The sequence below is a fragment of the Echeneis naucrates genome, chromosome 3, assembly GCF_900963305.1.
Source record: "Echeneis naucrates chromosome 3, fEcheNa1.1, whole genome shotgun sequence".
Lineage (NCBI taxonomy): Eukaryota > Metazoa > Chordata > Actinopteri > Carangiformes > Echeneidae > Echeneis > Echeneis naucrates.
Window position 1 is genome coordinate 20,659,359 of NC_042513.1, and position 23,149 is coordinate 20,682,507.

Consider the following 23,149-nt stretch of genomic DNA (forward strand, 5'->3'; position numbering starts at 1 on the left):
AGCTAACTTTAAAAAGTCAATTATGCTCATTAAAAAAACAATATAATGTATAATTACTCAACATTGAATTAGGCGTACAAATTAATCTTGTACACTCAATCAATACAAAATAAATTTCAACATGACGACAAATAACATAAAATATAAAGTATAAGCTTCTCTTAACTTATTCGCCGTTTCTCAACTTCCGTGTCACTCAAATGAGCAAGTTGCAGACACCTTTGGCGATTGAAATGATTAAGTATAAATCTTATGTTGACTTGTTTACACACCAGAATTCCTTGCGCTCAAAGGGAAGTCGTAACTTGCCTGGAAAGCTTTGAGGTTTTTGAGGAAACTTGGAGATTTCAACTGGAAAATTTTCGAGTTCTGAGTTGTCTGGAACACAGACAACATCATTTCGCACACACAGAAGATCCCCTAAAGTGGAGCTGTGTGGATATTAACCAGCTGTTTTAGAAGAATATCTCATATAAAGTATCAACATACATTTCTATATAGTTCCCCATTGCTGAGCCTGTTTTGTGTTTGTAAACCTTTCATCATCTAATCTGTACCAAAATGAGCTGTGTGTCTGTTGTGTTGGGAAGTAAAGCACACTGCAGTGTGAAGGTGAGGCAGCATGTTTCTGTATGTCTTATTGTTTGTCTGCTGTGTGAGTAATGCATGTAAATGAATTTCCCCAATAAGGATTTCACAGGTTCAATTCCCAGTAAGGGCACATGGTCAATTGGTGAAGAGGGATGGGGCTACAGCAAGAAAAAGTGGATAGTAGACAGATGGTAAACAGGCCACACCAGAGTTGAGTTTCGATTTCTTTCTAATACAAGATAGGCGCACCCCACTAGGACCTAGGCTGAACCAGACTGGACCAGAGAATATGGACCAGGAAAATACTGGGTGAGATGACACCGCGACTTTAATATACCAGTTCATTAAATGTAAAAATATATAATTATTTCAGTATTTAATTCATTATTTCATGGTCCTGTTGCTTCATGAATTTATTTTATCTGTCAAACTCACCCATCGAAGTTTGACCCCCCCACCGAGCCTTGGCTAAGCCCCGCCCCCCTTGGTTACTGTTGCTATGCCAGGATGTTCTTTGTTGTCTGAAGTTCGGTAAGAAAATGTCCGGTCAGTATCAGTCCGGTGATCAGAAAGGAAAAGAAAAGAGAATAGGAAAATAAAGAGTTAACACATTTTCTGAATAAATATTTTTAAAAAGGTGGTGACGGTGAAGCTGGGAGGAGAAACAGAGCAAGGTAAGAAACAGCGCAGTTAGCTTGTAACGTAAGCTAACTGACCAGCTCTAATGCTAACGTCCGTTAGCCTAGCTTGTATGAAAGCCCGACACAAAAACGTTATCTTTGACAGAAACAGCTGAGTTTGGTAGCTCCATCAGAAAGGAAGAGACAGAGAGGAGAGTGCTCCAGCTGCAGACACAACAACACACAGGACACCGGGACATTACTAGTTGTTAATGTTTTGTGTGCAGAAAGACAGAGCTGTATTCAGCTGTGAGTGATGAGGAGTTGGACCGTGTTGTTGTCAGTGATGTCCACAGAAGACATCCAAACTCTGGATACAAGCTAATGTGTGTTCAGGTGATAATATGACCAAGATGTATAATGAAGAATGAGCCGATTGTTATGGAGAAAAATCCAGGTAGGATGAGGATTATACATTGTGGCCGTGTTCTTACCAACAAAAACAAAAACATGAATACAAAACAGTATAAAGGGGCAGTGTATCTGACAGGCCTCAGTATCCTCAGACCTGTTTCGTAGGTGGAAATCTCAACCCCCCCCCAATGTTCAACTCAAAGTTACGCCCTTGAATTCATAGATAATAATAAATTACAGTGATCCAGTTTAGAGGTAACAAATGCATGGACCACTTTTTAATATGGCACAGCTTGAAGAAGGTCGTCCTAGAGACTTATTTTATGTGAGAGACCAGGAACATTTCATGATTGAATGATATGAAACTTCAAACTGCACCACACTAACATGAACCCTTCATCCACCACCCAGCGGTTGGGATTTCCCTACATCTTCCATGCACCAGGAGAAGTGTCAAACCTCTCCATCCCAGAAGGGAGAGAGGAAGTGGCGAGCCATCACACACTAGTCAGCTGGACTGCAGTACACTGCCGGTCACCAGCCTCAGGGCGCCTGCAGGCGAGGTGGGGGCCCCAGGGAATCCAGCAAGCTCCCAGTGCAGTGCAGTGCAGCAACAGGGGACACACCAGCCACCCTGGCAGCCACTGCGAACCAACACTGGCCAGCCGTCAAAAAGGCACCGCCTGCCCTCCCCACCCCACACAATTTGATATAGACAGACTCAGCAAACAGTAACACCAACCGGCTGTTAACTGCTGCAATAGTGATAAAAGTTTTCATTGTTAGGTGTCACATCGTGCAGCTCAGCTGTGTGGGGCAGGAATGGTTGATAAAATCAGAGAGAACCGAGGAATGGATCAAATCAACATCACTGTAGTCGATGCCATTGTTGCTGTTGGTGAAGGGATTCAGAAGTTACTCTAACTGTTCAAATAGTATTTGTAAAATCACTTCCTAAAACCAACAAACTTTTATTCTGTTGTTTGTAGTTTCTCTGAATTCCTCTGAGAGACTGCTAAAGTGCTGGTTCCCCAATGTGATGTGACCTTTCTGTCATCAGAGGAGGGCAGGGAGAAGGGTTTTCTTTTTCACTCCTTATGTATATATATATATATATATATATATATATATATATATATATATATATATATATATATATATGTAATAATCTTTTTGAATGTCAGATTTCACATTCACTGATGCATATTGTCTTAGAAACAAATCCATTCATATTTTTTCTTCTTGAGCACAGAGCTTGATCTGGAGGATCTTGTAATTTAAATTAATAAATTCACTCAACCAGTTTTACATGGAAGATCAACCTCTTGCACTGCAGATTTTCCAAATTTCAGCATTAATCTGAGACTAAAATAGAAAATATGGTTTTCATTCATTCTTGATTCTCAAAATTTTCAAACCAATGTCTTTCAAAGTCTTTCAATATTATTAATGAGTCAATCATCGGATAGACGTCACACCAAGATAGTCACATGATAATGTTGGTTGGGCCTGATGTTTCAGGGTAGTAAATACTTCATAGAAACGACAAGCTTCCTTTGTCAGAATGAAACTGTACTTATGATATGAGTCATTGGAGATAAGAACTGAACTTTTTCTTCCTTGAAGTTCAAATATTTGCACACTGCAACATGTTCCTGAAAGTGTTATCCTTCTACATGTGTACTGACACTACAGTGTTTCAATTATCTTTTTATAGCAGTAATTTTTTTTGTGATTTGATTAATTTCACAGTAGGTTTCACAATAATACATATTGTATAAAGAGAGAGTGTTTGTTTGTGTGTGTGTGGGTGCGTGTTAGTCAGCAGTACTTCAGGAGGCAGGAGGAGGAGAGGAATGTGGCTGACCACATTTTCCAGTAATAAAAACAACTGATGTACTGTTCGGTCCATTTTGGACCGACTTTATGTCTTTATGATTGTCTGTCTGTCTGTTAGCCTGCCAGCCTGCCTGTCTATCTGTCTGTCCGTCTATCTGCCCACCTAACTTTCAGCCTGTCTCCCTGCCTTCCTGTCTGCCTGCTTGCCTGCCAGTCTGTCTGTCCGTCTGCCTGCCCACCTACCTTTCAGCCTGTCTCCCTGCCTGCCTGTCTGGCTGCTTGCTTGCCAGTCTGTCTGTCCGTCTGCCTGCCCACCTACCTTTCAGCCTGTCTCCCTGCCTGCCTGTCTGGCTGCTTGCTTGCCAATCTGTCTTCCTGGTAGCCTGACTGTCTGTCTTCCTGCCTGCCTGTCTGCCTGTGCCATTTTGGTCACTGGTTATGTGCTTGATCTGTCTGCCTAGCTCTTTGCCCATCTGTTTCTGACTTTATCTACTGTCTGCCCAGTACATGTTGAAATAAGAGTAGCGAACAGAAGGTTCAGACAGGAACATGACAAAATGCACTGAAAGACGTCGATACATTTGATACTTTTTTTCATAAGATGGCATTTCTGTCCGGCGACCGGGGTTACAAGGACAGCTGTACAGTGTCTCCTTGTAAATGTGATGTAGAAGTATAAATAACTTTAACTAGTCTTTCTGTTTACAAATTGCATTATAATCTTGAAATACTGATCTGACAGTACTGGAGAGGGAATGAGCAGTGCAATCAGTGTATTTATGATAATCCATTCAAGGCAGATTAGATAATGTGTTGAAGATGAAGCCAGGCAGAAGGGAAGCAGTAGAGTGCAAAGAATAGAGGACACAATAATTAATGGAACCAAAACCAGAGCATCAACATTAGCAAGATTTTTAGAAAGTACATACATTAAAGAGGATTAGAGAAAGAAAGGAAGGAAGGAAGGAAATCTGTGAAGGGTATGTGCCAACAGAAGTGAAACAGTCGCTAATCTGTCAGGGATTAACATGTTAGACTGCTGCCACACGAGGGCTTCGTCACACACACACACCAATACACAGTAATCCCGCACTGTCCCACTAGTGACCTAACAGCTACACCACACATGTACAAACTCTGCACCTTCAATGAAGCAACATGGACGAACATAGCTGGACTGCTGAATCTGCAGCTTCTGCAACACGCAGGGGCCTCTTCTTGTCACATCCATCTCCGGCCTTTCTTTTTCTTCTTCATTTTTTAAATCTGTATCAGTTTCATACTCTAAAACACATTTTCTTCACCCTCACTAAAAAAACACTTTCTTTTAGCTTTCATTGTAGTTTCAAATACCTCAAATACTCCCACTTGTTTCAGATTTTCCCTGAATGGGCATTCCTGAGGGAGCAAGGTGTGTGAGTGTTATTTTATATTCGCTTTCTTTGTGTGTGTGTGTGTGTGTGTGTGTGTTCAAGTCTCTGAATATGTGGCTGTGTGTCTTTGTCTGCCCCATGAAGCAACAATAAGACCTTTGACGCACACACATGCACACACAAACACAGAAATGGAGGTCTGTAGATGGGGCAGAGATGAGACGCTGGTTCTACAGGACCAACAAAAGGGGAAAGCTCGGGATCTTTGGCAGTGGCAATGAGTTGACTCTCATGCTGTCTCCAGAAGTATAATGAATCGAAAAATGAAGATGAGATTTGAACAGTTTCGTGGAATGGACAGTGGGAGGGTGAAGCATGCTCCTGAGCATCACCATGGTTGCAGCGGTTGGACGTCAGCTCTTTACGATCATGAGAAAGCCTCAACATCTAAGGTGACTAAATTCTTAAGATGGCATGTGGAGGAGCTAAAACTGCTGGGACTGGGACTATTGAAAATGTGCAAATCCCAATTCAGTGCTGAAGATGAGGGATTATTTGTCATATGTACTGATGTTGTGAAGCAGGTGAGAGTTACAGAGATTTATAAAGAAGAAATATATTTAAAATGTATTTTTGAAATGGATAATGGAGTAAAGAATTAGATACACACATGCAGGTTAAGCTGAACTGTTGAGAACTGGGAGGGCTCGCATGTAACTTGATCTTGTAGACACGTATATCTGTAGGCAGTTGACTGTCTGTACTTCATTGTACTGTTCTTACTGGTCAACTTCACCAGAGCTTGCAAATATCGGTAGATAAGAACTATAAACCTTTCTTGCCCAGTGCTTCAGGCAAAACTGATCAGATGAATGTGCTTTTTTCTAATGTTAGACATGGCAGCAGCTGTTGCTAAATCTAGAATATTTCACAGTATAAACAACAGACGGCAAAGAGACTAGACAAAACATCAGGACTAATCCAGTATGATCCGTATAACTAAGAGCATCTAACTGTGCTATTACAAAAATATATCAATTAAAGCTTTAATTTATTTCAGAAAGAGGTGGTGATTGTCTGATTAAATGTAGATTACATGGTATCTAAGATAAATCAACCGTTGAAAAGTCTCTGATGAGTTTGGCCTTAGTGAACATGCTCTCATTGTTGCCAGGGCAATTTGTGTTTTTGTCAGCAGTACAACTCTCACTGCTGCCGCTGCACACATGAAAATAACAAGTCCAGGCAAGTTGATAAGGCGAAAGTCAAGTTGCAAGAAAAAGAGGACATGGCTACAGGAGGAGCTGTGATACGTTCAAGGCACTCAGTTAAAGTTTCATCTGAAGAAAGTCGCTTTTAGGACTCTTCATCGGCACTTGGTGCTTCATATATCCCAGCACTATCACATTTAGAAAAAGGTATTGAGGTGGAATTTACTTCACAGTTAGGCCCTGACTGAGCATATGAAGGGTTACAGTTCCTCTGTCTGTCTTTGTTTCGAGAAAAACAGACAACAGACAGCTGTTGTTGTTATCATGATGTCAGGCCTGTCTGAAAGGATGTCTGTCAGTTGATGTCTGGCACCACTGCCAGACATCAACTGTCTGATGGGCTGACCCTCAGCCCATGAGTGCTTCTCGTCCTACTTGAATTATAGATGATTAGGAGGAGAGATCGTTTTTAAGTAACAGGTCAATCATCTCGTGTTTGAATATTCAGCATTTCTAATTTTCTTTACATGATTTCAGTCACCATGCAGATCAAGTAGTGTCACACTGGGACAGGTTACCTGATCTCAGGTCAGAGGAGTTAAAAAATGAAGTGAGCCATACAATATCAAAACATTATTGATTAATTTGTAATGTTATAACAATTTCAAATATTTGTGGGACAGCTAAAGGAATTTGAATGTTGAAGCCAAGCCAAATATGCCCTCTTCAGACTAGTTTTTTTTTTGTCAGACAAACGCTTTGCTAGGCACTTCCCTATCTTACAAAAGATAGAGATAATGAATTGATTATCAAATTGGTTGCTTTATTTTACCACTGAACAAATAATTCATTAATGTAGGAACTGCAGGAAGCGCTTTCTACACAGCAACTAGACTTACAAACACAAACTCATTCCACCTTAACACACAACAAATACAATATTTAATGAGTTTGGCTGTTGTCGACACTGCCGTTTTGTCTAATATGGTGTTTGTACAGCATCCTCCACCTGTGGCGACCCCTTAGCTCCGTAAGTTCCTGAAGTTTAAACTGAAGTTTTCCTTCCAAGGCTCAAAGTTCCCAGAGAAGCAGATGACTGTGGAAGGCCCTCCTCTTCCTTTCAGCCTCCCGAGATGAGTGGTGCCCGTGTGACTCACTTTTTCACCGACAGGGGCTGATTGGAATCTGACTTTATAACTTCCTAGACTTCTACTGTACTTCCTCTCTCTGAATGTGTCCCTCCCCCTTCCTGCATCACCCTCCATCACGGAGTTGGCCTCAAAGGCATCATCAGGCCAGCCAATAATAAAAGAGGAACTGGGACTTATGCCCGCCCAGATTGCTCAGCCACTAACCAATGAGCTGACATTAAACAGGCATGGCTCCTGTCCTCCCCCCCCACCCACCCCACCCCACCCCCAGCCCCTCCCCTCTCTGTCCTCCTCTGCCTCCTACAGCTAAACTTGCTGTCTCACTCATGCTTCCTGTCTTCACTCACATGCTCAGAGGAGGAAGAGCTGCAGTCTAAGCCACACATGGGCCAGCTCTGTCTATTTTAAACCGCCTCAGATCGGACTCAGGACACATTTTTTATATCCCTCGGAGTGTGTGAAAGACTGTGTATCCACAGCATAGCTGGGGGCAATTTCTCTAACCATTTCTTTTAAACTACTTCTTACTATCATTTTGGATTTTTATCCACCAGAGAGGAAGAGAGAGAGCGAGACTGTTTGTGTGTGTGTGTCTGTGTGTGTTTTCTCAAGTGAGTCTGCATGTGTTTGTGAAAGACAAGGAGAACCAGGATGATTGCGGCTCAGCTACTAGCCTACTACTTCACTGAACTCAAGGATGACCAGGTCAAAAAGGTGAGTGCTGTCTGCTTCTTCTGCCTCTGTCGTAGTTGTTGTGTGAGAGAGACGCTGAAGTGAGGGGTGGGTGAAGTAAATGAGAGGAGGAGAACGTGTGCTGTAAAGGTCATTCGGTTTAACACATCGCCATCAAAAGTTTGCAGTAAAACTGAAGTTTTCTACCTCTGTAAAAGTGTTAGTCTTGTGCCTGGGTCCCTGAGTTTGTAGATTTGTGTAACCGTAGCACTGTAGGACGTGACAGACTGCACAGGGGAAGATTTGTGTAGTAACATGTGTAAGGGGAGACGACAGGAGTGTCTGACTCATGCTGATGCAAGTTTTGAGAGTTGTGGTGAGGAAGAGGGAAGAAATGACAGTCAGGGATGAAGACAGAGGAGTAGACGGATGAGGGGGTGGAACCAGACATGAAGGGGTCGAAGTCATTTTAGAGGTCACTGACTTTCTTTCGTTGTTGATCTTGTTAAAATGATACACTTCAGTTTCTTTCAGTGGAGCTAAAAGGCACAAATCACCCCTGTCACCATATCTGCCATATAGACAGCTATGAGTCCAAATTAAAAGTAAATGTTGCTGTAATTGACTCTTGTAGGCTCTTTTGGGGAGTTTTATTGGATGACTGGATCTGTAAAAGTTCAGCTTAAAAGAGAACACGAATGACATGAGGTGAACACCATGAATGTGCCTCTTTCATTCCTCTTCAGCAGAGTAAGACTCCTGCTACAAAACTGACTGATCCACTCAGAGAGGACTCCGAGTGCACGAGCTGAGCTGCTCCAGTCACTCAAACCACAACAGCCCCCAGCTGTACTTCCTGATTGACTTTCCCTCTAAAACAAATACAGTCAGCTGTATTCTGTAATTTGATGCTGTCTGATGAAAACAATAGAGTCAAACCAGAAGAGTGAACTCTGCCAAACCTACAAACCAAACACCGGCCTTTTCCCCTGTCTAAATGGAAAAAGTCACATTTCCTTCCTCCATTTTCCTCTCCTGTCTCCTAACTCTGCCATGCTACACTGTGCACACTTAATTCACGAGGGGCACACAGAGCTGTCATTCCCAGGTGCGTCTGCGGCACCAAAGCAAAACCACAGCTTGTGAAGTTAAAACACATTTTAGCAAGGATCTGAGGTAATGCGGCACATTACTCCTTCTTTACTGCTGCACTCTTCCTCTCACTGCCTCCCTAAAATAGGCCAGCTTTGAACCATGTGACCACAGGTGACGGGGGGAGGAGGCTTACACACAAATACACCCTCACACTTGCACACAATGCCAGGTGTGTACCTATTGTGTTGCTATTTTCAAAGAGCAGAGTTTGTGGAGGTCTGGACAGCAGGTTTACCTGAACCAGCTTTAAATGGCTGCAAGTGAAACTGCACATGAGATTTCATCACTACTGTGATGGTTGTCAAACAGGCTAAGTCAGCTGAGTGTGTCTCCCTGCAGTTGACTGCACTGTCCTTGACTATACTGAAGTGTGTTGGTGTGTGTGCGTGCGTAAGGGAGAAGAGGTTTTGGTGCAGTAGAGTGCATCATGGAGGACAGTACTTTTCCACATTGTGGAGGCTGAACATGCCCAACAGAGTCAGGTTTCAGTGGTTCCCTGAGCCACTTCTCAGTGATAACGAGAAGAGGGCATTGTTGAAAAGAATGCAAACATAAAGGAGAGTGAAAAGAGGCATGACAAGCGAAGAAAAAGGGAGGGAAGGAGGCCGTGGGTTTGAGCTCTTTCTGAAACTTAAGCCAAGCTCCTGGTGATATCAGAGGAAATTGTTTTCTACACAAATACCCCTTTTTTGATCAGAAAACTTAACTGATGTAATTGAACTCGGAGAGTAAAATGTGTGACAGATAACATTACATTCATTGAGAACAGTATTTTCTTCCTGTGAGTGTTTATCTGAACTGTGTGATATCAGATGATGTGCTGATAAAATGCTGAATGCTTTGACACGTTTTTTGTTTGTTTGTTTGTTTTTTTGTTGTTTTTTTGCTGCAGATTGCTGATTCATAGTACAGGGATGCTGCTGTCCTTACTGCAGCATGAGCTGAATCCGGCGCACCTCTCCTAGTTTAATTTAGAGACAATGGCTACTTTTAATCCTCTTCTTTTGTAACCAGGACCCAGCAGGTCATCCAGGAACACAATGTTATTTATGTAGACTGGTGAGGATGGTGTTCTCAGTCAATTGGCTGGATTGTTATTTTAAGCAGGCCATTTGAATAAGAAGTGAATCTGCCTGCCTATATAAGTTGAGTTCACTGTTGAAAACAGTAGAGAAGACTCCACAAAGCGAAACGCTGTTGATGAATGGTTACACAATCATTCTGCATCGGACAGTTTGGTTCCCATCATTGGTTATAGATGAGATAGATGCATGCTTTCTTAAAGAACCAGGAGAGGAAGGTCGGCTGGTGGTTGGAGGAATAGGAGTCAGGCTGGCACCAACAGCTGGCGTCAACAGGATGTTTTGTGAGTGTCGGTCCTGAATGGATCTGTGTACACATGATTTACATGAAAATAAGGACAAGCATAATTTCTGCATTCACAGAAGCAGGGACACAGGCAGTCTGCCTACGGGTGTACAAATGGTTAATTTCCTGTCTCAGAATTACTCGAGTGTTGATTCCTTCATTGAAGGTCTCCCTCTAACTTCAGTGAAATGTGGCCTCTAAGACACTTCTGTCAATTAATACAAAGTGAGAGGTTGGAGAAAACCACAAGGACAGAAACACAGACTGCAGCATATCGATTGTCTACAGAATCAACAACAACATTCATTTGTTCTTGTGAATCACAATTCTCAATGAAGGGAACTGCACCAAGGAGAGAAGGGCAATTATGTCAGTGCTTGAACTACAAAGTTTGGTTTTTTTGGGGTTGTTTTTTTTTTTTCACTGTGGATTTTACTTCATATTTGGATATAAAACTTGGATCATTTTCACATTTGCATTGTGTCCAGGATGTCATTGTTGGGAACTGGAAACATTTGTGGTGCGTTAGCTGTGGCTCAAATCTAATTTAATTTCCCCATGTTTGTGTCAAATCAGCTGGCTGTTTGTGCCGGTGACCTTTCAACGCTCAGGTTTAAACTGTTCCATATTTGTGGGATTCTTTTATCATGTACCGACCCTCCCTAAATATCATTCTTGAATTGTACCTCATAGAGCAGCTGTGGTCACATTTTGTTTGCACATGTATTGTGTCCATGTGTACTTTTGCAAACAGTTACGAATTGAAGAAAGTGTAGTATTTATATGGCGGGGGTTTGTTTACTGTGTAATTGAAAAAACAGATGCTGAGAGCTTCCAGTAACGTCACAAGGGGAGGGTGTCTTCAAGCACCAGCATGTCACTGTTCTTTAAATGTGTTTTCAGACCTCAGTAAAACACACCTCAGGGTGAAACGGGGAGCCTGTTAGTGTCACCTTCCAGCAGTTGCACAATACTCACATACTTTTCTAAACTAATGAAGGTGAGAGGTTAAATTTTCTCAGCTGTGTGCTTCTGTCTGACAAGTACGCATGTGCTAATAAGACTCCACATTTAGAGAGGCTGTAGGGAATGTATCACCTACACTGTAGTTAAAGATGTCCAATGCTCCTCCTATGCAAATGATTCAATTAGAATTTGTGTGTGTCAGTGAGAAAAGACTGACTACTTGGTTTAGATAAAATCAAACATCATAACTGGTTCTATGAGCATATTCCATTTCAGTATGTATTTCTTTCCGCTACTTTTCTGCATAGAAATCTACTTTACTGTCTGACAAGAAAAAAAACTGTACATTTGTGTCTATTTGCTGATTGCATTTTATGTCAAAATGTCGTCAGGTATATATGTCTTTAGTCCCAGTTTTTCTCTTCTTTAGTCCTTTGCTAAGGCTACGAAACACAAATTCCTCCTAGGCCGTATTTTCACATCTAAACTGGGCTTGTCCTGAGCCAGACCAGAGCTAAACAGGAAATACAGTTGTGACAGCACGACTCCCGAAGGCTTGTAATAGGAAGTTTTGCAATGCTTGTTGAAATAAGTATTGCTCACACATGACCATAATAATAATGTCACAGTACATATACCAAAGACATACATATATACATACATACATACATACACACATACACATATATACATATATACATACATACATACACACATACACATATATATACATATGAGGAAACGTATATAGAGGCCAGGTTTACTGAACTGATTGGTCCTGATTAAGACCTGATTTTCAAGTAGAATCGCAAATATAGACAGAAGCAACGTCCTTAACAGCGTTGGACATGTCACTTTTAAAAAATGAATAAGTTATAGTTACTACTTACGTCTCTCAAAGATTAACTGAGTCAGTAATTAAATTACGGCATTACAAAAGTAGCAACAGTTTAATAAGGTCAGTGATACGAATGTGCCCCATGTAATTGTGGGTAACGGTAATAGCATTTTGTTAATGTCAATAGCTGAGATATTCACATGCTTTTTTTTTTTCAGCCTGTATACTTAATATTTATTTAGTAAAGACAACAACAATCCAAGGCTTTGGGTAATCATTTAAACATATTTGTTTATTCTTCTAACATACTAACATCTTTTAACATCTTGCCTTCCTGACTTGAATGAATATGTTGCAAATTCATTGAGTCATCATTATGAAAGTGACTGCTGATAATCCAGTTATGAGTCCTACTGACAACTGGAACAGTACATCTTGTTGAGGCATTCTGTCATTTCACAAAACAAGTCATAATAACTGAACCATTTAACCAGAGTAATGTTTTGCACGTGGTTCATAAAGCAGGTCTTCGGTTTACCATGCCATTTGATGCAACAGTAAAATTCACCAAGATTGTTCAACATCCTGTTCCTGAAAGGTCATAATCTACAGTTCATTCTGGGTGTATCTGTGGCATTTCCTGTATTGGGCAGGTTTAACAGGCACTAAGACTTGCCAACAAACAGGCTATGATTTCCAGACCCTGTGCTCCAACAACTTTTCATGCTTTCTTGTGTATCACTGACACTGACATTCATTAGCACACCAGCGATATTGTACACTCAGTTGGTTTAATTTAGTAATCCTGGAAAATGAAATACTAAAACATTTGTTATGTTTTGTGACTTTAATTCATGTCACGGCTCAATAGGGTTCAGTGTACTTGTGGTTCAGTAAAGGAGGATGTGAATTATCCTTGTGGATCACTATTTACTGATCAAGTCTGTCTCATTTTGTTTCAGATCGATAAGTACCTGTACTCCATGCGGTTGTCTGATGAGACGTTACTGGACATCACGCAGCGGTTTCGGATTGAGCTGGCCCAAGGTCTGGGTCAAGATACCAACCCCACTGCTTCACTAAAGATGCTACCAACTTTTGTGCGATCGATCCCTGATGGCTCAGGTGAGTTACTCAAGCCCTGAGTAACTAAACAACGTCGTTGACATGTGAGAGGAAATAAGTTGGAACCACATTGAAACCACACAAAACGAAAGCCCAATGCAGAAAACTCTGGTGCTGTGAGGTTAAATAAAGATTCCTTCTGCTCGTGTTTGTAGATTACTTTAATAATAGAACAGTTAGTGATGAAGACAACTGGCTGTGTTTATCTACAAGTGAAATCCTGAAATTGTGCTCATTCTGCGCTGCAGACAAGTTTCATCTGTGGTTTACTTCAACTCGAGTTTAAGATTAAAGTGTTATTTCCTCTTGTAATACATAAATATTGCTTTCCTCTCCCTGACTCTTCACGGGACAGTGTCATTATCTGCTGCTTGTCGTCTAATCCTAATTTATTGCAGTGCGTCTGACCTTGTTATTCCTGTGAATTTGAAGCAGCACTTTCAAAGATTAGAACTAATCCTGCCGCAACTGTGACTGAGGACGGTGACAGTCTGTCAAATCAGTGCGCTTGAATGCACAGTTCTGTAGAGTTGCTGTAGCTTCTGCTTGACAGATGAGATTGTTAGCGCTTTAAGTGTTTACCATATTTTTACTTTCAGCCACTCCCGGGTACTATTTTTTCAAATGAGCTCCGGTCACCATAACGAGTAACGACTCAAACTACTCAATGGCTTGTTTAAAGACTTGAATATAAAATTCATATATTTTTTTTGTTTTCTCTTTATCTTATTGCAGTTTCCTGTGGTGTTTTATATCTATCTGTTAAAAACTGCTCATCTTATTTGCTTTTACATTCCTTCAAGATAAATTATCCAACTCCACTGACCTGACCTTACATTCTGTTGTTGCAGTATCGTGCTTTAATGATATGAAAGTGCAGTGTTAGGAAAAGCTATGATTTGAAAACGTTTAGTCAGAACAAGGATGTGTGGTTGTTACTTTTCCAAATCATTGTCTACAGTGGTAGCTCAGAAAAGCAGGCCCAGATGGACTTATTGGCTTTGATAAAAAATTTAAGCCCACAGATCAACACGAAGCCTGGTGAAAGGTGAAAGATTTTTTTTTTTTTTTTTTTTTTTTTTTTTTTTTTTTTTTTTGCTGGATCACGTAGGAATAAGGCTTCAAAGGAAAGGGAGTAGGCCATATCTGTGTAAGTCAGGTGGTACTGCTGGTTCAGTCATGATAAGCAGTTAAACACTATTGTGTCTGATGCCAAAGGAAAAAAGACAGACAGAATAAGTTGCCTTCTGTGCCACATATACTTAATTGTGTACCTTGTATTTATGGGATTTAATAATCTAAATAAGTAAAACTCTTAATCACACGTTACAGACACCATCAACACTGACAGTGTAGACTCGGGATCAGGGATAACATTAAGAATTTCTTCCCTTATATTTTAATACACTGGTGTTATTTCCTGGAGATAATAAAAGGAAACGTTGAACTGGTGCATAACATTTTGTGAGTTGGTCAGTCATTAACCAATGAATTTAAAAGAAGTTGATCTTGTAAAACATTACAAAGAGTGATGCAAATCGACATCTACACAAAACGGAACATGCTCAATAAATGTCTAGACTTTACACTTTCCTCTTTCTGTGTCAACAGAGAAGGGAGACTTCATTGCGTTGGATCTGGGAGGCAGTAACTTCAGGATCCTCCACGTGAGAGTGAGCCATGAGAAGAAACAGACTGTCCAGATGGAGAGCCAAATCTACGACACACCAGAGGACATCATTCATGGGACTGGAGCAAGGGTAGGTTTATATTAAAATCTAAATACACTCGCACAGTTTCTGTTCAGCTCAACCTGAGTCAACCTCTCCATCTTCCCGCCTCTGATGCAGCTGTTCGACCATGTGGCCGAGTGCCTGGGTGACTTCATGGAGAAACACAACATCAAAGATAAGAAACTCCCAGTTGGTTTTACCTTCTCCTTCCCCTGCCAGCAGAACAAACTGGATGAGGTAAAACAAAATCAACGTACCTGACTCTGTCTCCGTGAAGTTTGGTTTCTCATTTTCCCTCTGCTCATGTCGATCTCCTTCTCCAGGGATATCTGTTAACGTGGACAAAGCATTTCAGGGCGAGTGGAGTGGAGGGGATGGATGTTGTCCAGCTACTCAACAAAGCGATTAAGAAAAGAGGAGTGAGTCTTTGAATCTTTTCTCTCATGTCATACCACACTTCACATCTGTAATCTGCTGTTCATCACAATCGATTCGGTCAAATAAAAATTAGGATGCAGAAGGGCACATTGTATAGGGCTTTTCATTCATCTGTGTGTGCGCGTGTTCATAATTTCAGGACTACAACGCAGACATCATGGCTGTGGTTAATGATACAGTTGGAACAATGATGACTTGTGGTTTCGATGATCAACGCTGTGAAGTCGGCATCATCATCGGTATGGTTATTTAAATATAACCAATCGGATTCAAGAGTCTATTCACAGTTGTTGCACCTAAAGTGAAATTTCAGTACTGTAAAGAAACAAGAAGCTGTGAGGTTGTATCCATTTCTGTGTGTTCAGGCACAGGCACCAATGCTTGCTACATGGAAGAGCTGCGTCACATCGACCTGGTGGAGGGAGACGAGGGGCGAATGTGTGTGAACACTGAGTGGGGCGCTTTCGGAGACGACGGCAGGCTTGAAGACATCAGAACAGAGTTTGACAGGGAGATTGACCGAGGCTCTCTGAATCCTGGCAAACAGCTGTATGTCAAACTGACAGGCCTTTACTCAAAATCAAAATGAGCTACTTTTTAAGCTACAAGAGAAACGCTGAATAATCAAATTATTTCATTCTGTCTGTTGTTTTAATCGGAGAAATAGATGACAATTATTCAGAAAATGTTTATTCATTGCAGCAGAAGTTATTCTTTTAAAATGAATTCATAAAAAACTTTAAAAATGGCAGAAATGTGCCTGTTAATCTAAAAATGTGACATGCTCATAGGTGATCAAACGTCCTTTGAATAAAAAAATAAACACTTTGAACTACTAGAGAAGAGCGACACGACTTAAAGAAGCAGATTTTTTGGATGTCTGTCTGACTTCCTGTTTCTTTTTCCGTGCTCTAGATTTGAGAAAATGGTCAGTGGTATGTACATGGGGGAGCTGGTTCGTCTCATTCTGGTGAAAATGGCGAGAGAAGGCCTGCTGTTCGAGGGGAGGATCACTCCTGAGTTACTCACCTGGGGAAAGGTTGAGACCAAGCACGTCTCGGCAATAGAGAAGTAGGTCATGCTAACTGCACTTCCTCCCTCAAATACTTACAAAACTGAATAATTTCAATCATATTCATTTGAAATGAGCTGAAGTGTTTGTTTCTCTGTGTTTCTTTTTTACTTAGGAGCAAGGAAGGACTCAGTAAAGCCAAAGAGGTTTTAACCAAACTTGGCGTGGAGCCCTCACATGATGACTGCATTGCTGTGCAGCATGTGAGCACTGATGTGAAAATACTCTTAAAATAGGGAAACGACACACATTCAAAATATTTCATTGATACGTTCAAATTTTTTAAAGCATTTTACTTACTTGGATGAAACATTCATTCAGTTTTTTTTTTAGTTTTTTAGTTTTAAAGCACAAGTTGTGTTGTTGTAAAATAACTTGCATATCATAAGTTGCTTTGTGCTGTTCAGGGGTTTGTTCAGTTCGAATGTGCTGCTTGATGGCTTTCTACTTGCCCATTTTCCTCAGGTTTGCGCCATTGTGTCTTTCCGCTCTGCCAACCTGATCGCTGCCACCCTGTCTGCCATCCTACTGCGGCTAAAGGAGAACAAAGGTGTGTCACGACTCCGAACCACCGTAGGCATCGATGGATCCCTCTACAAGATGCACCCACAGTGAGTGACAGAAAACAGTTAAGCATTTGTATTCATTTTGCATGTTTTATCTCATGCTACAGCTTCACACATCTTATTATTGCTCTGCAGTTTAACTATAAACATTGAATGCTGTTGTCAGAAGTTCAAATTTAGAAAAATCCCATTATGCTCTGTGTTGTCAGTCTATATAGAAAATATATATTTTTAAAAACTATTAAAATTTGAGCCCTTGAACTCTTTCTGAATTTCAGGTATGCCCGTCGTCTTCATAAGACAGTCCGCCGTCTGGTCCCAGACTCTGATGTACGATTTCTGCTGTCAGAGAGTGGCAGCGGAAAGGGTGCTGCCATGGTGACAGCTGTGGCCTCTAGACTTGCTGACCAATCAAGACAAATAGCAGAAACGCTGTCTGAATTCCGCCTGACAACCGAACAGCTGTTGGAGGTGAGCCCAGAGCGTGTGTGTGTCTGTGTGTGTTTCTGGGTCTGTGTCTTTGTCTCAGTCACTTCAAATACTTTGACTTAAATTTATTCAGGTAAAGAAGCGTATGAGGGAAGAGATCCAAAATGGCCTTTCGAAGAGCACTCAGGAATGTGCTACTGTCAAAATGCTGCCAACCTTTGTGCGAAGCACCCCTGATGGCACAGGTGACACACACATACACACTTGTGACTGGACATGCGAATCTGTTGGGAAGCTTAAGTGACTAAAGTCATTATGTCAGAGTTGTGTGTGCAAATTCAAGGTGACTTCTTTTTTTTTTCTTTTCTTTTTTTTTAACTCATCTATCTGTTTTCTGCTAGAAAACGGTGATTTCCTGGCTCTGGATTTGGGAGGAACCAACTTCAGAGTTTTGTTGGTCAAGATTCGTTCTGGCAAGAGAAGAACAGTGGAGATGCACAACAAGATCTACGCTATTCCTCTAGAAGTGATGCAGGGCACAGGAGAGGAGGTGAGGACCATCAGAGCAGGAAGGAAATTTATGTAAACAGATTAGAGTGAAAGACAAGTGACAGTAAAATGCATTAAACTTACGAGATAAAAGGAGGCTTAAGATTATTCCGGCTGTAAAGGTTAGGGTATTTAGCTCAGGCACTGGGAGCATGGCTGTGAGGAAAAGAGGATGGCATCAGGGAAGAAGAGTGACAGACAAAGGTCTAGATTAGGACTGCGTCTTCTGAAACACGGACTTGAATTTAACTCTTGTTTTAAGCTGATCCAGTCTGTCACCTTTTGGTCTTTCCACGCTGACGCACTACATCCCCGCCTGCCATTATCTGATTGTATTGTAAACTTTTGCCTTTTTAGATATTTGTTCTTTCTCTTCTTTCACAATATTTATTCACATTTGTAGTTTTGTGAAGTGACGCAAAGTCTAATGAACACCTGATACCTGAGGTTGGTAACTCTTGCCTCTCCTTCCAGCTGTTTGATCACATTGTGCAGTGCATCAGTGACTTCCTGGACTACATGGGGATGAAGAACACTCGTCTTCCTCTGGGCTTCACCTTCTCCTTCCCCTGCAGACAGACCAGCCTGGATGCTGTGAGTGTGCACCTCTGACACCCCCTCTGAAAAACTCTGTCTTATTCAGTGTAACAAAGTGAACCATTCAAGCAGCAGTTTTGTTGCTTGAAGCTTGAAAACACTGAGAAGCCCATCGTATGTATCTGCATAGGGCATCCTGGTGACGTGGACAAAAGGCTTCAAGGCGACTGACTGCGAAGGAGAAGATGTAGTGGGACTCCTGAGGGAGGCCATTAAGAGGAGAGAGGTAGGACATGAGCCTTATTCAGTCAAACATGACAAAAAACACAAACAGTGATGCAGCTTGACCTCGTGTGTTTCCTCTTCAGGAGTTTGACCTGGATGTCGTGGCCATCGTCAACGATACAGTGGGAACCATGATGACTTGTGCCTATGAAGAACCCACATGTCAGATTGGGCTGATTGCTGGTAAGTTTTGCCTGATGATAGCTCTTTTTGATAAATATTCGGTTTTTTTGTGCTCTGTCATTGAATGCATCTGTCTGATTTTAGGCACTGGCAGTAATGCATGCTACATGGAGGAGATGAGGAACATTGAGACCATCGAGGGAGATGAGGGACAGATGTGTGTCAACATGGAGTGGGGGGCTTTTGGAGACAATGGATGCCTTGATGACATCCGGACAGAGTATGACCGTGCTGTGGATGACCTCTCCCTCAATCCAGGCAAACAAAGGTTGAAATCACCTTGCACACATAATCTTTTTTTTTTTTTTTTTTACTATACAAAAACACATCCTTGCAAATTAACCAAACATTCATTTCCTGAATCTCCACCGACATAAATGACTTGAGTGTGTATGTGTATTTAGGTGTACCTTTTTGTGTTTGAATGGGCTTTACAGATATGAGAAAATGTGCAGTGGCATGTATCTCGGAGAGATTGTGCGAAACATCCTCATAGACATGACCAAGAAAGGTTTCCTGTTCAGAGGGCAGATTTCTGAGACTCTGAAGACCAGAGGCATCTTTGAAACAAAGTTCCTCTCACAGATAGAAAGGTAAAAAAAAAATGCATTGTTTATTTTTGCTTTGTTTGTACGTGATTCAAGGAGCTGAAAAGTACTCTCCTCATCCTTTTTGAAGGTAGCAGCATCACTGTCAGGTTTCAGATGTTCTTATCATGTGATGTCTTGTGCTTCTAGCTCAGTCTGATGGGTGTGTTTCTTTTCTCCAGTGACAGATTGGCTTTGCTGCAGGTCAGATCCATCCTCCAACACTTAGGTCTGGACAGCACCTGTGATGACAGTATCATAGTCAAAGAGGTGAGAAACACCAATGAACCATTCTAGAGGAACAAATGTAGAACAATAAGGCCACATATCAACACAAGCTGTTCTTGTAGATAGTGCAGTATATTACTGCATGCTGATTTACGCGGCGGTGTTAGTTTGAAATCAAACATTGGCCTTATACACTTCTCAGTGAGCACCATCAGGTTTATCTTATGAAAGAGCCAGTTATATGCAACACGATGCAGACATGTTGAGCTAACTTTACTTTGGTTCAGTGAACGTTGTCTTTTACAGTTTAGCTGCTGCAAAGATGATGAGTGATACAAAGCTGTGTTCATTGCTAGGTCTGTGGAGTGGTGTCACATCGTGCAGCTCAGCTGTGTGGGGCAGGAATGGCGGCCGTGGTCGATAAGATCAGAGAGAACCGAGGACTGGATCAAATCAACATCACTGTAGGGGTGGATGGGACACTCTACAAACTACATCCACAGTAAGTGGAGCGATGATCATACAAAACTAGTAGCTTAGCACTGAAGTGCATTAGGAATTAATGTGAGATCTAACATATGATGACCAGAGTGACTACGTTAGTTAATACAGCTAATGACAATAAAACTCGATCACTGACGAAGAAAGGCAAATACCAACAAGAGTAGGTTCAAACTGTTGGGATGAGAGGAACTGCGGACGATTATTACTAAACAAACAGGCCCTTATTTTTTGTCCATTTATTCAAATTTGTGATGGACGTCTTCTTTCTTGACAACTGAAAGTGAAAAAGTTGAGGCAGATGGCCCTCTCCCCAAGCGCGGTTCTGCCTGAGGTTTCTGCCTCTTCAAGGAAGTTTTTCCTTGTCACTGTCAGCAAGTGCTCATCGGGGGATCTGTTGGGTCTCTTTAAATCATTTTATAAAGAGTGTGGTCTAGACCCGCTCTACACGTAAAGTGCCTTGATGTAACTTGGCGCTATATAAGTAAATCTGATTGATTTGATTTTGATTTGAATAGTGGATGTACTGAATGCTGCATATTGATGCATGATACTGTACAGCTTCATACTGCAACTTAGGAATGAGGAATAAATATTTAATTTATTCATGAATAGCAGTGTGTATTTAGCCTTTCACATAACCAACATAACCAGAAATGACCAGAGCTCTGGCAGCTACAACAGTTGTTCAGCTTTTTGAACATGTAACAAGCAAGTTTAACCAGATGGTAATTCAGGTTGTAAACAGGTATCTCGTTCATTAAGGTGTTAGTGTTTAACTATGCTTCACCTTTGACTAAAAATTAGATTCTCTTATTCTTTTTTTCTTTTTCACACCACTGAAAAAGCATGATGTCGAATCTCTTGTCTCTGTCCAGTTTCTCCAGGATCATGCACCAAACAGTGAATGAACTGGCCCCTAAGTGTAACGTTAACTTCTTGTTGTCGGAGGATGGCAGTGGAAAAGGAGCTGCACTCATCACAGCCGTGGGCTGCAGGCTGAGACAGGAGCTGAACAGCAAATAAGCATTATGTCTTATTGCTTTCACTCCGTTCGTATGGGTTCCCCCTCTGCTCTGATCTTTCACTGTTCAGTCTCCTTTTCCTAAATCAAACCGGTGTTCTCAATGCATTGAGCTGCTTTAGTCTAAGTGAAGGAGAGAAGGAGATAGCTTTCTCTAAATGTCGTAGTTAGATTATGTTTAATCAACTATTTTAACAATGGCCAAATTCTAAATGTCTTTGAATTTCTTTGATTTCTGATGGTAAAGATGAAACCTGCCTCTCTTGGGAAAATGTACAGCATCAAATGGACTTCACAAAATGCTCTTATGCCGCCATCTGGAGGATTGTTCTGATAACTGAAAAATTCTGAGATACTCAGCGAGCAGAAATTTTGCAGGACAATTTCAGCAAAACATTACAATATAAAAATGAAATATTGATTGTTTAAACCTGTTGAAGTTCAACAGGTACACAAAAAACACTGGTTTACATCAAAGTCATCAAAAGTATGTTTGCTGTAGGCTACCAATATTTTTAAAGCAAATGGGGTGGTATATGAATGTGTAATGAGATGAATGGGAATATTTTTTTGTTCTATGTTTTAAGTGTCTCATCCCAAAAATAATACAATATGTCGTACATGCTATTTATTTTATTTTTATATTTAGGGGGTGTAGAAAAATGTTTCTGTTGCTATAATGAAGCACGGAGAGGAAACCATTGTGCAAAATGCCCTCTGATGGTTATCTGTACTGTAAATGTAGGTGTGACATGACAAAAGAAGGACTTGCTCTGCGGGATCATCCATCAGGTGTGTTTGGTGAATGTGCAGATTTGTTCAAACTGAAGACAGCAATCCTAATTTTCTCCAGTGTACTCTATCGTAAAATAAATCCAAAGGATTTGTATTTAATATGTAGAAATCCTTCCATTGGTACCGATCACAACTGCTGATATTTTGCTGTTATGTTTACCAATGGGCCAGCAATAGCCATGAAGTAGTGATGTAGCGCTAAAGTAGATGCCAGAGGAACAATGTTGGTGAAACTGTGTATAAAAACAATATTACAGAAGTGAAAACTTTTGATTTTAAACATTTTAAAAACCACACTCCTTCCTGTATTTACTCCATGCTCTCCACTTGCTCCTCGTGGCTCAGATGGCACAATGTAGTACAATTCTTCCAAATTCAAAATAAAATTTTTAAAGGCTTATTTAATCCTTATTTTGGGCTGGCTTTTTTGATATATTATAAACATGTTTAAGAGTATAAAAGACAGCTGAAAAATATCAATTCCTACACTTGGCATCTACATAGGACAGGGTACCATTGTCTAGTAGTTGTTGTGATACATGAATGGACCTTTTAAGATGATAGTAAATTTTACTGCCATCACAGGGGCCACCGCTCCAACCTGAGCCAAGACTGATGACAAAGCATGAACTGGAAGTGCAATCGAGATGACTCCCCATACCTACTCACTGCCTAGATAAGTTAATCCTTAACTGTCCTGCCTTCAGAAGTCATTCTAAAAACCCTCCCCATCGCTGAAACCTTAATGTCTTTGCCTCTGTTCCCAAAACCCAGTGTATCTGTCCAACACCATCAATCAACCAGTCACTAAATAAAACCAAACCTGTAAACTTCAATGGAATGGCCTGATGAATGTGAATATGTACTCCACTGTAATTGTGTTACAGCTGTCACGTTTA

The 23,149-nt window shown here is 41.0% G+C and overlaps 1 protein-coding gene across 3 annotated transcripts; it reads left to right on the forward strand.

Moving 5' to 3' along the window:
* The first annotated feature begins 7,850 nt into the window (after nt 1-7,850).
* Nucleotides 7,851-23,124, forward strand: LOC115040648 (hexokinase-1-like). 3 transcript variants are annotated; one of them, XM_029497526.1, is made up of 21 exons: nt 7,851-7,913; nt 13,161-13,323; nt 14,935-15,083; nt 15,174-15,293; nt 15,380-15,475; nt 15,634-15,733; nt 15,860-16,043; nt 16,410-16,565; nt 16,685-16,769; nt 17,032-17,177; nt 17,411-17,603; nt 17,695-17,806; nt 17,963-18,111; nt 18,585-18,704; nt 18,838-18,933; nt 19,016-19,115; nt 19,200-19,383; nt 19,553-19,708; nt 19,885-19,972; nt 20,287-20,432; nt 21,310-23,124. In XM_029497526.1, exons 1-21 carry the CDS (start codon nt 7,851-7,853, stop codon nt 21,455-21,457), a joined length of 2,754 nt encoding a protein of 917 aa, XP_029353386.1. In that variant the 3' UTR covers nt 21,458-23,124. The 3 variants fall into 3 exon arrangements, with proteins under 3 accessions (XP_029353386.1, XP_029353385.1, XP_029353387.1); XM_029497525.1 differs by having other exon boundaries at nt 16,682-16,769; nt 21,310-23,122; XM_029497527.1 differs by lacking the exon at nt 15,380-15,475 and having other exon boundaries at nt 16,682-16,769; nt 21,310-23,123.
* Nucleotides 23,125-23,149: the final 25 nt, after the last annotated feature.

What these genes read in the sequence shown, in the direction of transcription:
- LOC115040648 (XM_029497525.1), top strand. Translation starts at nt 7,851, where the DNA reads ATGATTGCGGCTCAGCTACTAGCCTACTACTTCACTGAACTCAAGGAT. An exon ending in ATCGATCCCTGATGGCTCAG is followed by an intron (nt 13,324 to 14,934) that starts GTGAGTTACTCA and finishes CTGTGTCAACAG; the next exon opens with AGAAGGGAGACTTCATTGCG. An exon ending in TCAGATTGGGCTGATTGCTG is followed by an intron (nt 19,116 to 19,199) that starts GTAAGTTTTGCC and finishes GTCTGATTTTAG; the next exon opens with GCACTGGCAGTAATGCATGC.